At 47.5% G+C, this 17,976-nt stretch overlaps 1 protein-coding gene across 5 annotated transcripts in view; it reads left to right on the top strand.

Annotated features, from left to right (window-relative positions):
* ATP11C (ATPase phospholipid transporting 11C) overlaps nucleotides 1-17,976 on the top strand; it is a 56,506-nt gene that overhangs the window by 18,946 nt on the left and 19,584 nt on the right. For all 5 annotated transcript variants that reach the window (XM_066182216.1, XM_066182218.1, XM_066182220.1 and 2 more), the window contains exons 3-18: nucleotides 865-954; nucleotides 4,621-4,701; nucleotides 5,680-5,787; nucleotides 6,397-6,525; nucleotides 8,932-9,035; nucleotides 9,678-9,728; nucleotides 10,574-10,638; nucleotides 11,217-11,298; nucleotides 11,685-11,835; nucleotides 12,633-12,830; nucleotides 13,727-13,888; nucleotides 13,991-14,148; nucleotides 15,041-15,112; nucleotides 15,965-16,038; nucleotides 16,682-16,785; nucleotides 17,349-17,530. In XM_066182216.1, coding sequence (XP_066038313.1) covers nucleotides 865-954; nucleotides 4,621-4,701; nucleotides 5,680-5,787; nucleotides 6,397-6,525; nucleotides 8,932-9,035; nucleotides 9,678-9,728; nucleotides 10,574-10,638; nucleotides 11,217-11,298; nucleotides 11,685-11,835; nucleotides 12,633-12,830; nucleotides 13,727-13,888; nucleotides 13,991-14,148; nucleotides 15,041-15,112; nucleotides 15,965-16,038; nucleotides 16,682-16,785; nucleotides 17,349-17,530 — 1,811 coding nt within the window. The remainder of the gene's footprint in view (nucleotides 1-864; nucleotides 955-4,620; nucleotides 4,702-5,679; nucleotides 5,788-6,396; nucleotides 6,526-8,931; nucleotides 9,036-9,677; nucleotides 9,729-10,573; nucleotides 10,639-11,216; nucleotides 11,299-11,684; nucleotides 11,836-12,632; nucleotides 12,831-13,726; nucleotides 13,889-13,990; nucleotides 14,149-15,040; nucleotides 15,113-15,964; nucleotides 16,039-16,681; nucleotides 16,786-17,348; nucleotides 17,531-17,976) is intronic.

Genomic DNA, 17,976 nt, shown 5'->3' with positions numbered 1-17,976 from the left:
TTTGTATGTCTGGGTTTGGGAACCCAATTTTGGGAAGAGTTTTCAGTCTGTCCCGTGTTTAATTTTTGTAGCATTCCCACTGACGTTTTCCTGGCTCGCAGGAGGGGTCTTCAGTGAGGACACCTTCCCCTGTCTCAGTTCCCTCCCTGAAAAATGGTTTGCTTTAGCACTAATTTTAGATTCTTCCATGATGTATTTTTGAATGTTATGCCCTTGCTCTTTTTCCTTTTATATTTGCTAGGGCTGCGACCTGACCAGTCTCTTTTATAATTAAATGGACATTGGTCTTGAGACTTGACTGCTTATTTTTTTTTTTATTCTGGAGAGACTGAAAGATAGATATTAGAGCCATTATTTACGACGTCGTTCCTAATTCCACATGCTTTCCAGAGTAATTGATTCAGCAGCATTATTAAAATTATAATGAAGCGCAGCCTAATAATTTGTATGGGCAGCATGGCTTTGTTTGTTTGTTTGTTTGTTTGTTTCCTTTTTTTTTTTCCTTTTTTAACAGAAGCAGCTCAAAGATGGTTTTGGCAATTTGGAAAGAAATGTATCCACTGTGGGTTATGTTCTAATGAAGTCACTTGTCTGCAAATGCCTTTTTAAAGTTGTCTCACTGTGGGACACTTCCAGCTGCCCAGTGCTCCGGCAGAGAGAGCTGGAGCTGGAAGCAGAAGCAGGGGTTTGGTGGCATCTCAGCATCCTGGAGCCCTGCAGGCTGCTCTGCCACCTCACTGTGCTTCCCTTGCCATGTTGGAGATCTCCTTCCCTCTTGGGCGCAGATCATTCCCGTTCTGCAGCTCTAGTCCCTGTCAACCATGTGCCTTGGTCTGTTTGTGAGTCCCCCTCTTCTCCCCACAGTACACCCTCTGGAATTTCCTCCCGAAGAACCTTTTTGAGCAGTTTAGAAGGATTGCCAACTTCTACTTCCTCATCATCTTCCTCGTGCAGGTAAGAGCTTTGATGTTAAGAGCGAGTTTTGTTTATGTTAAGCACAGCTTGATCAAGAATTGAGCTTTTAAACTGTTTGTGCGTATAAGAATTTTGGAAGTTTTTCGGTTGGAAGCTGTGTTAAGATTCTGCCACACCATCCAGGGCATGAAAATAATTAAAATACCACGGCCTGTCTGAGATGGGGTTTGAATGACTGCTGAAACACTGAAAAACTATCTTAATTCTAGCCATTAAGATCATTCAGCCACTGAAAATACGCTTGATGCTACACAATTAAGATCTGTTTTTTTGTCACCATTACTACTTCTGTTTCGTAACTCTGTATTTCCTCGAGCGATATGATGTTTTTATGTCTCAGATATAATGAGTTTCAAGGCAAGCAGGAGAGATAGGATGTACTCAGTAGCATTCAGAGAATGCATAGGGTGAGTTTTGGAAACCTGCAGCTTCAGGGTGTTGCTCTGTATGGGCAAAACAGCAAATTTATTACACGAACCTTTCTCTGCTGTGCTTTGTGGCTTGACTGAAGGGGCAGATCCTGAGGAATACTCATTTTCTGTTCTGTCATCCGAGAAAAGCAAGCTGTCAAAATGCACTGGGGCGAAGGGAGTTCGGGAGAATCACTGCAGTGCCTTTGGTCACCTTTTAAATCCTTGTGCCTGGGGCACACAGGCAGCTCTAGGACTGGAAACAGGCACCAGAGCTCTACCCCAGCAGATGAAAAGGCATGGTGTGGCTGCTGCAGGGTTTGGGTGGCTCAGGACTGGGCTGTCACTCCCTCCCGGGCTGCTGTTTGAACGGTGGGCGCCCGAGATGTTTAGTCTGTGCAGCGCAGGGTTCTGGTTTGCAGTCAGTGGCTGCTGCAGGAGCAGGGATCCCGAGGCAGGGCCGTGTGTGGCTGCTCCTGGCAGCGTGACATGAAAGGCCAATTTACTCTGCCGTCAGCTGGCTGGCCTCCATCTCCTCATTTCGCTGGCGTTGCTCCATTTTGTCAGACCCAATTTGTAATTTGCCTTGAACTGAAGCGATACCCTGGAGTCAGGATGTCCTTTTTGTGTAGCTGGCCACTTAGTGACGTGCTATTACATTTTATCTATTGACCCTCTGGCCGTGGAGAGCATGGAATATTCCTGATTGTAGTTACAAACAGGGTTTCAGCCTAGCTGCTTGCCCATTTTAGGCACAGGTCTGTGCAGGTGGGAGAAGAGCCTGGCTGTTCCTCCTTCTCTTTATTCTGTGAGCACCAGTAAAATCAGGAAGCAGCCCTCATGGTCAATTTAAAGAACAAACAAACCCAACTGAGCAAAACCCAGGCTGACGGCACTGATCCACTGGCTGCTGTACTGAGCAGCCACCTGCCCCCAGGTGCTTGTCATTCTGGAGATGTCACTTGCCTTGAAAAGCCACTCAGGGCCACTCCATTCATTTCAAGTACCAAGGCTTACACCTTGAAAAATGCCACCTATAGCTTAAGTGTTCCTGCTTATATTTAAATTTCTGTAAATCAGTGGGGTTGTCTCACCTGATGGCTGCATGAGGAGTGAAGTGTCGCAGTGCTCGAGGAATTGCCTGGTGCATCTGCCCTACCTGTTGTGGAATGCTTTATTAAAGCATAAACATCTATTTCTCTGTGACTCCAGATCCAGCTCTTTGTAAGACACAGTACGTGCATTAAACATAATACACGCGGCACACAAACAGGGTTAAAAAGATATGTGTATATATAAAAGATGCATTTAAAAATATATATAAATATGTGTATATAAAATATATATTATATATAAAATGTATTTGTAATATATCTATATATAAAACATATAGATATATAAATATGGCTGTTCCTTTGGTTCATCTGTTGCAGCTCTCACAGGAATCTTCAGGGAATCTTCTGGTGGAAGGGGCTGGGCTGGAGTGAGCACAGTCCAAGTGTGTTTGTAGGCAGACCAAGCTGGTAGCCATAAACTATTTCAGGAGGTAGCAGGAATGAAAAGAGTCTCTTTGAAGAGGAAAGTGGAGATAACTTTTGGAGTGTGGTCCTTAGTGTCCTAAGGAATCTTACAAGGAGAAACTATTGACTAACAGGAGGATTTTGTCACTTTTAAGGGGATTCAAATTAAGTTGTTGAAGTCTTAAACCAGTCCAAAAATAGTTTCAGATGAGTCTGCCTTTGTCCTGGCTTGTTACTTGTGTGTCCCTCAGCTTTTCACCAGCCACAAAGGGGAAAATTAGTGTCCAGCTATGGGGTTTTTGCTGGGAGTCGAGACTCCAAATACATCTATGAATTATTCCAGGCACTTCCTCTGATACTGTGTTCCAAATCTGTAGTCCTGTGTCTGTGTGGACAGAAGCTGTATAATTTTTTACATAAATACATACAACTACATCTCATCCAGTGCAGGAAACTCTCCTGCTGGGCAGCAGGAGGTCCTCTACTTTGCCTTTCTCAGCAGAATGTCAAAGTTCTTCTTGGATTCCCATGACCTGTTCAGTTTTTGCAAGATAACTTTGGCTTGCTGGCCTCAGCTTCGTGGTGCTGCCCTGGTGAGTGGCCGTCACATGTGCTGTGTGCAGTGTCTGTGTGACACTTGGCACTATCCTCACTCGAGGCTGTTCCTCCAGGGTGTGGTTTCTACCCGACTTTCTGCTTGGAAACATTTTACACCCATGAACGAGCTAGGTCTTCATGTATTTGGAAATATCTTTGGTGTTTATCTTAGTTTACCCCCCTGCTACCTAACTCATCTGCCATTTGGCTGGCTGCTTCTTGTGCTGTATCTCTTCCACTTCAGAATCTTCTGGCTTTTCTCTCTGGGTTCAGTAGTGCAGGGTGATACTGCAGTGTGCAGCATTTCATAGTCAAAAAATGTCCACGTAGCTGATAAAAGGGGAGTCCTGTCCTTAACGCAGCTTTTTACTGGCAGCCTGAAACAATAAATATCCAAATGCTGCTGTTCGTGAGCGTGCTGGGGAAGCACAAACAAGAGACAAAGTCCCTTTGTGGGGACACAAAGCCTTTCTGCTGAGTTTTCCCATCCCTTTCATCAGAGCCCTCATCATCTGCTCCCATTCTCTCCAGGAACAACAGGAAAAATGAGCAGTTTGTGCTGCATTGGTTTGGAAGGTGGAAAGTGCTCCCTCCCAGTTAGGAACCTGTCCTGCCATTCTTACCTTTGGGACAAGCCCTGGTACAGTCAGAAGGAGCAGTGGTTTCCCACAGCCTCAAGGTTTAATTAGTGATCAAGGGGCTTGGTCTTTACCCTGGTGCTGGCTCGAGCACTGGAGTGAGCTCGGGAAGGATCCAGTTCTCTGCCCCAGGGCCCCTGTGCAGCCATGGTGCCTACCTCATGCTCTGAGCTCCAAATCTGAGAGCTTAAAGACAAAGCCTGGGTTTCTGTTTTGCTTAAATATTCATGTTCTGTTCTGCAGTGTGTTTCGTGGGTAATTTGGGCTGATGGGTGTTATTTTTAGCCTCCCAGTGTCAGTGGTTCAGGATGATTGGTGGTGCCCTCCCTTTCTTAACCAGCCCTTTCTTCCCTTTCTCCTCTGCTAGGCTCTGGCCTGCCCTCAGTGGGATGGGCACCCTTTTACCCCCCGATAACCAAAGGTTTGGGTTCTTCTGCTGCCCAAACCCCAAGGCTCAGCAATACGTTTTTCTCTCTGCAGGTGATAGTGGACACCCCAACCAGCCCGGTGACCAGCGGCCTCCCTCTCTTCTTTGTCATCACTGTCACAGCCATCAAACAGGTACAGGTGTCGTTGTGGGGAGGAGAAGATGCTCTTTGAGACAGGCTGAGAAACATGTTTTTAAATGTACTCAGAAGCCGCCGGCATGTGCTGGTAGGTTTGGTGCACCCTTCTTAGAGGGTGAGACGGGCACTGGCGCTTTTCACGAGGCTGCATTTTGAGTGTGGGTGTTGGTGTCTGCTGTTCTGGCAATGTAAAGCAGCCCTGTGCTGTTGAAAGCAGGCCGTGAGGGTCACTAAAGCTTTCTGCTGTAGGTCTGGTGTTACCTGAGTGTTCTTCCTCTTAGAAACACTCTTGAGTGCTTGCAGAGACGTGCTCCAAGCACAGCCCACGCTCTGCTCCCATGTTGGTAGGTGGAAAGGACGGGTTCTGTTCAGCCACTCAGCTAGTCCTGAAAACAAGCAGTCCTCATCTTCTTGCAGCGTTAAAAGACCTTTTGCCTCCCATCGCAGGCACACACGCCATTTAAAATTCCCTGATTGAGTAATAAAGAAAGACGTTTCCTCTACAGGGGCTGGAAAGAGCTAGAATAAAATCTATCTGCTTCAAATCTTAATGTTTTATTCTTCCAGTAGAGACTGAAGAGGAAGAGTCTCATCCTGCGTTACCATAGGAAAAAGTTGCAGGCTGCGGAGTGTAATATTCATATTATCAGTCTGTTCTTACCAAAGCTGAGAATAATAGAAATGTGTTACAGTAGTTTAGCTGCTCGTTGCTTGCCCCACATATAGATTATTTTTGTGTTATTTTAATCTGTTCTGAATCTGTCAAACATGCATATGAAGTTTTTAAAATAAATTGATTCAGTCTGAGCCACTCTGGTTGATGTTTTGTCAGGCATGAAGGAGGTCTGGGGACGGTTGCCTTATTCATTGTTTTCATGTGTCCCTCTCATCCTCACTCCTCCTTTTTCATTAGTTTACTCACTCTCACTTACTCAAAAGTTACAAGTTTGTGTTGCCTCTGTCTGTGTCTTAGGGGTATGAGGACTGGCTGAGGCACAGAGCTGACAACGAAGTGAACAAAAGCAACGTCTTTGTTGTCGAAAATGCAAAGCAAGTGCGGAAAGAGAGTGAAAAAATCAAGGTAACTCTTAACTGAGAACTTGCGTGTGGTTCTCACTAAGGCTGATGGGATCACAGAGCTGTGTGCTGAGGGGACAAGGGCAAGGCAGGAGGGGTGTACCGGGTTAGAGCTGCCCCAGCGTGCCCACTTTGAGATGAGATGCTCCCAGAGCTGTTCCCAGGTAAGGAGTGAAGCTGCCTTTGATTGCTTTTGAAAAGCTGTCTCACAAAAGCTGTACCGGGGCTGACGAGTGACAGATCTGTCAGCATTTTGCACTTCTTCAGGACAGGCAGTCCTCTTCTATTTCCACCTGTCCCAAGGACACCAGGAAAGTACACTTATCTTTGGCGTTAATTTATCGCACTGCACTTCAGGCAAGTACAGTCTCTTGCTCCATCAAGATTTAGCAGAGGAGAGAATATTAACAGTGCCACGTGGGTGCTCTGAGTCAGCGTGGGGCTGGATTTCCCCATCTGACTGTAGAGTGATGTTCAGGGATCTGTGCACCTCTTGGACCCCAGTTTACCTTTTAGCCAGGGTGATTTCTTTTAGGCTTTGAGAGAAGCTAAATCATAATCGTCTAATAACAACTAGAGAGGACTTTCTGTGCGAATGTTTTCTTTCTCCTAGGTCGGAGACATAGTAGAAGTGAAAGCAGATGAGACCTTCCCCTGTGACTTGATATTTTTGGCCTCCAGCAGCACTGATGGGACGTGTTATGTCACTACAGCGAGCCTTGATGGCGAGTCCAATTTCAAGGTGAGGGGCTGGGTGGGGCAGCGTGTGGGATCTGCTGCTTGGGTACGTGAGGTGGCACTGCCGCCAGCCTGGGGGCTGTGCTCATCTGGAGGGGGCTGCCACGGAGCCCACCCCTGTGGCTGCATGGCTCTTGAACAGCTCCTGCCTCTTGTCTGCTTCCAGTGCGTCAGCAGTGAGGCCCTGGGGGGTTGTTTGTGCTCTGTTTTGTCTCCAAGGGCCATTTCTGCTGGCTCTGCCCCAAATTGGATTGCCATTTATCGATACAGCTTCACTGCCCGTCTCAGGCAGCCTGTTAGTGCTTCCCTGCCCCAGCCACACTGTGAGCTCTGGTGCGTCAGGGGAGCAGCGCCTGCAGCTCTCCAGCTCCTTCCCAGACCTGCCAGCGCTCCTGTTACTTAACCAAGCATTTCTAGTGAGATTAGGGACTTCTTTGAGGCAGTGTGTCTAGATTCATTTGGGGAATTTTTCACCAGCATGAGAAAAGCATCGCTTCTGGGATTTTTTTTCTCCCTTTCCCTGAAGCAAGCAGTGAAACTTAATACTAGTCTTGCTCAGGACGAATATCTTCACTTTATTTTCTTTCTTTCTCTAACTCCCCTTCTCTGAACTAGGTAAAGAGGCAACAACAAAGAACTTATATACGTCAGGAGACATGAACGTTTGGTTGCACTTGAGTTTGATAAATATTTATGCAGATACTAGCAGCTGCAGTAGTAGGACTGGAAGATACTTTAAAATGACGTGATTCATTCCAGCATACTCTGAAGTCAGTGGGAATACCACTGTGGATCTGATATGTTTATCTGGGATTTGTGGCTCTTCTCTGTGGGTGGCTGTTAATTGGTGCTGGATAACCTGCGTGGGAGCTGGTGGCACAGTGCTGGTTCCACTAGTGAGGAGGAGTTGGAGCCTTGAAGTGGCTTGAGGCTAAAAATAGCTAACCGTGTTAAAAGGCTATTGCTTATTTGTGTCAGGTGCATTATATGCATCAGCTCACATTACTTTTGCAGAGTCTTGGCTCTTACTAACTTGTGAGTCTGGAGATGCGATGCTGAGTTTCTATATCAAGCACTGTGGTGGTTTTTTTTCTTGGTTTTTGTGGATTCCTGTAGGTGACTGGGAGCCGTCTCCTGTTTCGAGAGGAGGTGAAGATGAGTTTGAAGGGGAAGAGGGGATAGAAAAGCCAGCTGTGTTTGGGGAAATAGATCTAACATTAGGAACCAGGGTTTGCTGCAAAAGAGGGGTGAGGGAAGCACGCTTGGGTAATCACCAAACCTCATCTGCAGGGGTATCTGCTGCCTTCCTGGTGGGGCTTTTTCTGGAAATTGGGGCATGTCAGAGTTGAGGTAGGGGAGAGGTGCCTGATTAAGTGAAACTGGAATAGAGCTGTAGAAGAGATTTTGTCAGGGCTCTATCTTTGAAGCACAAATCTTTGGCCATACGTTAACTAAAAAGAACACGTGTTCTCTAAATGCACTGAAGGATGCCAAGATCACGGAATTGATTGGGAGGCAGCTCTGAGGTATCACTCAGTAACTGCACGGTGTCTCTGCTGATGAGAGCATTGCAAAACCCCGCACAAGGGCTGGGTTTGGTTCTGGGCACTGCAGGAGCAGTTTTGACTTGTGCTTCGCAAAACCTGTGATCTGTACCGGAGATCCACGTGTGCACGAGCGTTTTCAGCTGGAAAAGCCAGGCAGGTTAGCAAAGCAGCAGGAAGGTGGGGATTTCTAGTGCCATGATGACGGGGTGTGTACCGTGGCGGTGCCTCCCGGGACGCGCGGGGAAGGGGACGCGCACGTCAGGAGCGGAGGAAGCGCTTTAATGAATTTGTTTATGAAGATGGATTGAGGCAGCCTGCCGTGCAGCCCGCCGTGACTTGGAGCTCTGAGTAGCTCCTATAAATAGAGCCTGAAAGGCAGCGAGCAGATCCTTTGTGGGCTTTTCAGTTAATTATGAGAGATGAACCTTTGCAGCAGCAGCTGCTAAAAATAGCTCGGAGTCTGCCAGTGCTCTCATGATCCCTGGAGCTGGTGTCTAGTTACCATCAGGGGCCAGGACAGGTGGTCCCCAAGAGCCCCTTCTTCACAGGGCCACCTGCAGCCTCCCCTCCACCCCAACTAGGGCAAGTCCCCCAGGAAAAACTAGGGATGCTCTGCTTTTGCTGGAAGGCTCACTGAGAGACGCCCAGCAGCTGCTTGCTACTGTGGTTTCTCTTAAGCGTTAGTGACTTCATTATTCCACTGAGAGATGCTTCAGCTGCCTTGTGGGAGCATGGCGAGGGCTTGGGAGAGCTGCTGGTGCTGACAGGCTTGTGCACAGTGGCATTTTAAGTGATGGGGGATAACCTTGGGCATGAGATTGTTGCTGGGGCTTGGGGTGATGGTGCCTGTCTCCTGTGCCCAGACTCACTACGCGGTGCGGGACACCACCGTGCTCTGCACTGATGAAGCCATCGACACCCTCACGGCCACAATCGAGTGTGAACAGCCACAGCCTGACCTCTACAAGTGAGTCTGTCCCTCCTGCACCCTCCCCTGCCTGTCCTGCCCTGCGGCTGCCTGGTGTCACCCCGCTGCAGACAGCTCAGCACCATCACTTGGCGGATCTGCAGGTTCAGCGCAGCGAAGGCCGTCTTTCCAAAAGGCCGTCACAAACCAAAAGGTGTCTCAAGGCGCTGATAAGCTACTGGGCTTCCCCTGTATGAGGATGGCAAACTCTTCAAAGCTCAGTGCCTTTGCAGAAAAGCCTCACTTGTGCAACACCTTCCGTGGTGTAATGAGCTGGTTTTTGTCAGCTCAGCAGTAGTAATGGCCCATGCACCTATTTTTAGGCCACTCTACCTTCCCAGTAAAATGCATCTGGCTGATTGAGTTCCAGGAGTAGGTGGTCTGTGTGGTTAAACCCCTTGAGGGAGTTTTTCTGTGGCGTTGCAGTCTGTAATGGGGGTGTGCTGGGGTGTGTAGGCACACGGGGAGCGGGGAGTGTGTGGCTTCTCCCTGTCCTGAGCACAGCCACCCCTCTGAAACGTTCAACTCTCCAATTCTCTTGTTTCTGTATTTGCTTCCATTTCCTGTCAATGGCTTGACTTTTGTATGTTTGTGGTATCTGTAACGTGTTTATAATACAAGTTTCTCATATTTTTATCACAGATTTGTTGGAAGAATTATCATCTACAGAAGTAACCAGGAGCCTGTAGCCAGGTAGGTTTTGCAGCAGTCAGTTGGCCCTCCTCAGAGGGATTGGGCACTGACAAAGAATTTCAAGGGTCTGAGCTTGTCCTGCCATCATTTGGGAATATTATTTTTTTCTTTAACTGTTCCAAATATTTCATTCTAAAAGGAGGCCTCCCTTCTGCCATCCTGTGATTTGTTTGAACCCCTTTTGGGGAAGCAGTGCAGGACCACCTGGTAACGTCCTGCCCCACGGATGGGGCACAAATTCACCAGGCGATGACAAAATACTGTCATTTGAAGATAAGCAAAAATTAAGACATCAATCAGAGCATTTCATGGGGGAAAAAAAGGAACAAATAACGTTCAGAAGCCATCCAAAACAGGTGGCTCTCACCAGATCGTGTTGGATGGGTTTTGTGCTCTGGTGGGTCTGTTCATACCCTGGAAGCAACAGAGGGTCACTGGGGGTTTCAAAGAGAAACAAAAACACAAATGGGGCTGTCAGCATTGGTGGTGCTATTGATTGACTGGGCTGGAATGGACAGGCTTCTGATGATTTTAACACTGCATTTTTATTGAAGTACTGGAACATACTGGATCTGGACAAGTTGGCAGTTATTCCTCAAAAACCTTACTGAAAATTCCCCAATAAGAGTGGGACTTTGTGCATCGGGGATAGTATTTGTAAGATGAAATGGAAACGTAAGTATATAGAGAGGAAAACAAACTCAAACAAGGCCCCAATTTGACATACAAATCATGTAATCAGACGTAAGGAAGCTTTATCTTTATATCCTATTTCTGATTCTAATTTATAAAGTAGTTTGAATGTTCTTTGAGTGATGTAATGTTATAATTTCTTTTATGTTTAGGTCTTTGGGTCCTGAAAACCTGTTGTTGAAAGGTGCTACCCTCAAAAATACCAAGAAGATTTATGGTAAGGTTATTTTTGTTTGGTTTTTTTTTTTTTTTTTTCAAATAGTTCTGATAAGTATTGACAAATGTTGATGTTCACTGCGGAATCTGGTGAGGGAACATCTCTACAGCCTGTCTACCTGGGCTGTACAGCTGCAGTTTCCATGCGAAGCTGGTTGCAGAGTGGCCAGGGTGAAATGAGGGGGCACTGGTTCTATCTGCAGGGCTGCCCAGGTGTGTTAGTACACCAGAGCAAGCTTTTCTCTTCGCCTGAGACATGATGAGCAAGGAGTTGTCCCCAGAGCCTGTGCTGGGAGCGCAGTCTCAGACCCTGGTGGTGGAGGGTGATGTCTGTGATGGGAGAGTGATGCTTTTCCTGACTCTGTGTGGTCCATGGGCTCCTGCTCATGCACTGGGATACAGCAGTGACACTGCTTGGCAGCCTCAGAGGTTTCTGTAGGTGAACAGTCCTCGGGTAGTGCCTCTTCCTTCAGCTGGGATTGGAGTTTGATGTAAACACCGATGCCCCTGATGGCCAAGCGCCAGCTGATCTCTCCGGGGCTGCCAGTCCCTTATGAGCCCTGCTTTCATACCCTGCAGGAGTTGCAGTCTACACTGGAATGGAAACAAAAATGGCTCTGAACTACCAAGGGAAATCTCAGAAACGGTCTGCAGTAGAAAAGTGAGTATTTGTGTTCGGAAAAAAAATTAAAAAATCGGTAAAACCTGTTGGGTTTAGGTTTGTTTTTAATGGATGACTTGTACAGAAATAATCCCCTAATCCGCTGCCTTTTGTTTCAGATGCTCTCTGATTGCATAGAAAAATATGGGTGTTTGATAAAGCCTATCTTGCAAGGAACAGCATCATTTTGTAGCTTTTTTTTTAATTTAAAAACAAAATTAAGAAATGTTAAAATACATGAACCTGACCCTGAATATCAGCAGTGTCAAAAGCACTTGTTCTGTAATTCCCTTCTTAAAAGTAAGGAGGTCTTGTTCCTAGCTATTTACATGTTTTTTCTCTTTAAAAATAGCTGCAAGAATTTAAAAGAGAAACCTGTTTTTCAGATCTATCAACGCTTTCTTGATAGTGTATTTGTGCATCTTACTGGGCAAGGCCACCGTATGCACGACTCTGAAATACGTCTGGCAGAGTAATCCGTTTAATGATGAGCCTTGGTACAATGAAAAGACCAAAAAAGAGAGAGAGACGTTCAAGGTAAGTGGATTTGTATTTCGGCACCTCCTCCAGCTTTACTTATTCTGGCTGTTTTTTTTAATCTGATAGTGCCTGCTGCCAGCCCTGGGAGTCCTGTTTGCTCACAGAAAGTGCTGTTGTTTCCTTCGGTCTCTCCTGCTGTTTGTGTTTCTTTTGTGCTCTCATGCTTGTGCACAGTGATATTTGTGTGGAGCGGGGCAAAGCATAAGTAAATACTATATAATATAGAAATGCAGCTAATTTAACCTGGGTCCTCATCTGAACTGGAGCTATCTTTCAGCTTTGAATAGGTAAACTTAAATTGAGGCCATGTCAACCAGTCTGCTAAACTTGCCAGGACACGGGCAGTCAAGCCTGAGAGAGTTGAGTTGTGAGTGTGTAGAGATCTTCATTTGGTGGGTTATTGAGGAGGTCTTAGAGGGATGTCACTGCACCACTTGTGCCCTTGCCACAGCTTGGCTGGTCTCAAGCCACCTGCTCCTTTTTTCTGGTTACTTGGGGTCAGGATGAGCCTGCAGCAGTATATTCTTGAGGAGTATGCTTATGAAACATGGTTTTGGTCACTCTGAGGCAGTGAGGTGTACTTGTGTACCTGGTAGATCTGCAGAAGACAGTGGGATTTTCTGTGCCGAAGGAAGACGGGGTTTAGCCCTATATCTCAGCTGTATTCATTTTCATGTTGTTTTTTTCCTATTTAACCTTTTCTGAGAAGCTGTCTGGAATCCCTGAGGTGTTGCTGTAAACTGCCCCTGTGCCCTGACAGCCACAGGCTGCATCTTCTCCTCTCTCCTTTGCAGGTCTTGCGGATGTTCACAGACTTTCTGTCCTTTATGGTCCTCTTCAATTTTATTATCCCTGTCTCCATGTACGTTACGGTAGAGATGCAGAAGTTCTTGGGCTCCTTCTTCATCTCCTGGGACAAGGAGATGTATGATGAAGAAATACAGGAGGGGGCATTGGTGAACACCTCGGACCTGAACGAAGAGCTCGGGCAGGTCAGAACGTGCTGTGTTTTCGTCTGTCTGGGTGGAAATGTGGATGAAAGTGCCCTCCCTGCAAGGAGCCCTTGTTGTGGCAATCCCTCACAGTCCCCTCGGGCCAGGCTTCACCCACTTTGGTGGCACTTTCCATTGAAAGTGTTTCCACTCGCTCTGGGAAGCAGATAAGGTTATAAATAGTGCATGAAAGAGCAGGAATTGGGTCACGCCAATTGTTTCCATATTGGGGAATATCAGGCGCAGCGCTCTGCGTGTCAGGGTGCTTTGCTTTCACTGCTTCAATTAAAAATTAAAAATCCTCTGTCTCTTTGAGGATTAATGGAAATGTCTGCCCAGTCATCTCCCTGGGCATGCAGAGCACGTGTAGCTGTGCTGCTGCTGCCTTGCTGGGGCACCTAGACAGCTCAGGCTTCCCTTTCTGGTCTGCACCGTGAGAGATGAGTGCAGGGCATGTGTAGTGCCTCCTGCTTTTGATTTTGCTTTAGAAACCATAATAAAAATACAGCGATTAGCTAATTGAAATAGAGATCCAAGATGAAAATTCCCCCAAAGGAGGCAGCAGACCTGCTGGAGCAGTTCTGTAAGCACTTGGGCTGTAGCAAAGAACCCAATAAAGTGAATGAGGGGGAAGTGAAGAGCCTGGAGACAGATTTTAAGTCTTGAGAAGCTGCCTCCTGCCACCTTTGGCCACAGGCTGAAAAACAAAGGAGCAAAGTAGCAGAGCTACACAGTGATGTGGTTGGGCACCTGCATCTGTTTAGCAGAGTCAGGTTAGGATAGCCAAGAGTCAGATTAGGATAGCCAAGTACTGGCACAGGTGCAGTAAAATGCCCCAGGCTCTGTTTTGGGGGGCTCCTTCCCCAGCCCTTGTGGCAGCTGGCTGGTGCTTGCAGGTGGAGTACGTGTTCACAGACAAAACCGGGACGCTGACGGAGAACAGCATGGAGTTCATCGAGTGCTGCATAGACGGGCACAAGTACAAGGACTGCATTTCAGAGGTGGATGGCTTCCCCCAGACTGATGGGCCCCTCAAGTACTATGGCAAAGCTGAAAAGGTAGGAAGTGTGCGTGCTGGTGGCTGTGGGGGCTTTGTGGCCAGCTCCTGGCTGGGTGTGGCATTCAGCTGGTGGCACCTTCCCTCCCTCTCTCCTTCCCAGAGCCGTGAGGAGCTGTTCCTGAGAGCCCTCTGCCTGTGCCACACGGTTCAGATCAAGGAGGCAGACCAGGTGGATGGGCTGATGGCACACCCAGAACGCAAATACACCTACATCTCCTCTTCCCCAGATGAAATCGCTTTGGTGAAAGGCGCAGAAAAGTAAGCACATGAAGGTGTTGGCTTTTTAATTCCCTCTCTCTGGTGGGAGGGAGGGAGGTGGGGGTAATCTGAACGTGATGGATCCCTTTTCACGGTCTCTCTGGGCAGCGTGTTGTGATACCACTGCTGAGCCTGGCCTGCACTCCTGTGAGCCTGTGGGTTTAAATGAGCTCCCTGTTAAAGGGATGCTCTGTAAAGGATCTTCCCTGAGCAGCTCCCTGGGAGGCCATGGCTTGCATTTCCCTGAGAGCAGCCCCAAGGTGCTGCCGTGCCCAGGTGTGGCAGAGGCTGCCTTGCTGGAGCCCAGGTGGCCTTGTGCTTTAATCCCCTAGAGTCAGGGACCAGTTGCCACGTGCACATGGCAGTGAAATTCTTTCCTTGTCATGCAGTGTCAAATTATAGAATGGTTACTTTTGTCAACCCCACATTTAAATCCTGCCCGAGATGCTCGAGGGCAGGCTGGGTGGGGCCTTGACCAACCTGGCCTGGTGAAAGGTGTCCCTGCCCATGGCAGGGTTTGGGACCCGGTGATCTTTCTAGCCCAGACCATTCAGTGTTTCTGTGCTCTTGCCAGCCCCTGGGTTTTAGATGGAGGCTGTTGCAGCTGTGTATACTTGCTCATGGCTTGTAAAGCTGCCAGAGACCCAGTGGACCATGTCCAGAGGCTCTCTGTGTCTGTGTGCTCCAGTGCCCAGGCTCTCCAGGGGATGGGAGCAGTGCCAGGACATCATGGCAGGCTCTGCATGGAGCAAACAAACATCCAGCCACGCTCTTTAGCTCGGGCTCACTGAGCTCTGCTCTGCAGTGCAGAAGGTGAAACGAGAACGTTGTTATGCATAATACGTGCCAATGGGTGTTTTCAATGTTGTTCTGTCCTTTTGTTTATTGACAGGTATGGTTTCACTTTTCTAGGACTTGAAAACAATTTCATGAAAATTCGAAACCAAAAGAATGAGACTGAGATGTAAGTGCTGCTGGGAACAGGGCTGCTCTTCTGCACCACTCCCACCCAGCCTGACTGAGTTTGGTCAACCTGGCAAGGTCAAAGCTGTTCCTTGAGGGCTGTCAGACCGTGCTGACCTGCCCCAAAACTCTTGTCCCATGTACAAAGCACAGCACATCAAGGTGTAGATAAAAAGGCTGCTTTGCAAAAATCCACGGGTGGTTTACTGATGTCTAAATTCGGGTCCCTCAAGGGCCTGCAGTCCTTTGTACGTAGCCTTCATCTCTTCCAGGTTGTGCAGGTGGCTCCCGGGATTCACGAGGTGGCTGCTGACCTTACGGGCCACAGCAGGACACTGTGAGCCTAAGCTCGTGATAAAGCTCCATTCCCTGTAACCTTTCTTCCCCTCCCAAGCTGAAAATAGTTAGATTTTACCCTGTGCTCACAGCTTGGTGGACATCTGTGAGTCACTGATCTAATCCCAGCACTCCCTGAAAACTTGCCTTCACAAGCAAGTTTCACTTCTTACTTCCCTCGTGAAGAAACTCCTTTTTTAAGTGGGAGACTCAGTGTTACTGCTTGTGGCACGTGGTGCCCCATTCCTTGCTGAGTCCCTGCCCAGACTGGGGCCTTGGTGCACTGCTGGATGCCCACCCCCTCAGTCCCATGCTCAGAGCACCACAAGACTACTGGAATTTGGGGTTTTTTCCTCCCTTTCCTTGTGCAGTAGCTGTAAAATTCATTCCCAGGTGGCTGATGCCACTTGTAGGGTGTATTGATTTCCGCAGCTCATTGTTAGTGATTTTCTGTCTCAAATAGTTATTTTTCCATTTTTCCTTCACTGAGTCAAAGCTTTTTTCTCTTTTTCTGAAGGTACCAACTTCTCCATGTGCTGAACTTTGACCCTGTCCGGCGCCGTATGAGTGTCATTGTGAGAACCACCACAGGTACAGGCAAAGTGCTTTTGTGGCCTCTCACACCTGTGTGCACAGCTATAAAACACATCCTCCTTACTCCTGTCACACAGAGAAGCTGAGCTGTTAGTTTTTCTAGGCTGGTCTAACTAAATTCCATACTGTGTCTGGTTGCCATAGAGTTAATTTTCCTTCATAGCAGCTGTTTGGGAGCAACAGCAGATGAGGGGGATGAAAACAGTGACCAATGGAGAGCTCCCTGCCTGCCTTGTTCCAGGCTGGAACAAGTACAGGGAAGACATGTGAGATGTCCCCTGGGTGGGATGGGGTTTCATGGGAATAACAGACAAAAATTCAGAGGTCACCATCCTTCTCAAGTGTCAGTGCAGTAAGGTTTGGGATGCTGGTTTTGCCCTCCCTGGAAAGGTTGCCAAGGCTTACAGATACAGTGTCCAGCCTGTTGCAGGAAACTTGCTCAGAGGCAGGTAGGGGCACCCAAAGTCTCAGCCAGGTTTACCAGCCCGGGCTGGTAAAAAGCCATTTTTGGTAAGCAGTCGGGTTTCTAGCAGTTCCCTCTTCAGTCCTCCCATATTTCCTCTCTCTTGCTTGCTGCTGATGTTCGTTAAGTCTTTCTACAGCTTGTGAGTGCTATAAACTATTTATAATTTGCTTTTAGGAAAGCTGCTCCTCTTCTGTAAAGGAGCAGACTCCTCTATTTTTCCAAGGGTACAGCAAGAAGAAATCCAACAAACAAAAGTCCACGTGGACCGCAATGCTATGGTGAGCTCACAGATGGAATTTGGCTGGCTCCTGGGGTCAGGAAAGCCTTATTCCAAAGATAGGGATGTGACCTTGCTTGGGAAGGCAGTGTTGAAAATGTGAGTGTCACTTCACATTGTTTTGATGTCAGGCTTCTTTCCTTCTCTGTTTGGTTGGCGTCCACCTTTATTTGATATACTTATATGGTCTCCATCACAGTTGTGTCCAAGCATCTCCCAGGCAAGTTAAAAATAGAAATAACAGCAGCAGCCTGGTCCCAGTCGTGGTGGCACCCACTCCCTGCTCTCCCTGCTGGCTGCATGCTCTCAACCCTGGTCCTTCTCTTAGTTTCTTTCTGCACATAATAAGCAGAACCATGATTACTCTGGTGCGAAGAAGTTACTGTGTAAACACAGAAAATTGCTCTTTTGGCAGAAGCCAACAAATTATCCTTTGCCCTCAGGGTCAGTGCTGCCAGAAGCACCGATGGTAGACAAAAGCACCAGCCCTGAAGTGAGGAGCTGTAAAAAAATGTGGATTTAGGGCATTTGTCCACTTTTATTTTCTTTTCCTCCCGCTGCCAGGATGGCTACCGAACGCTGTGTGTGGCCTTCAAGGAACTAACTGAAAAGGAGTATGACAGAATTGACAGACAGCTCAATGAAGCCAAGATGGCTCTGCAGGACAGGGAGGAGAAGATGGCCAAGGTTTTTGACGACACGGAAGCAGACATGCACCTCATTGGGGCTACTGCTGTAGAAGACAGGTAAAGAGGTGACTCCACCGCCAGCCCTGTGGTGTCTGTGGTTTCTCTGCAGGGTGGCCTTGTGGCCCAGACTCGCCGTGGTGGAGCTGAACAGCAAGGCAGATGCTGGCAGTGTCCAGGGCAATTAATTACACCGTGGCACAACCCATTTCACAGTGCTCTAGTTGCTTAAATTGGCTGGTGTAGTAGGGATTGGGATTTATTAATGAAACTGCAGAAATACTTGCACTTCTAGGGAGTGAATTAAGCACACAGCATTAATTTGCACATCAAAACAAATTCAATTCCACATTCAGTTATAGTAACTGGAAGTGTAAATTAAACTCTTACTGTGAGGCCTAAGAGTAAAGAGTATAAAGTAGTGATTTCTCTCTTTGCCTGCAAATGAAAATTTGATATTGCTGACTTGTAATCCTTACTCCTGCAGCAGTGTTTTCCCCAGCACA

This window comes from Chamaea fasciata, unplaced genomic scaffold (genome assembly GCF_029207755.1).
Source record: "Chamaea fasciata isolate MVZ Bird 193981 ecotype frontalis unplaced genomic scaffold, bChaFas1.0.hap1 SCAF_4, whole genome shotgun sequence".
NCBI classification, from domain to species: domain Eukaryota; kingdom Metazoa; phylum Chordata; class Aves; order Passeriformes; family Sylviidae; genus Chamaea; species Chamaea fasciata.
The sequence above is the reverse complement of the archived record's forward strand: the minus strand, read 5'-3'. Positions and strand labels throughout refer to the sequence as shown.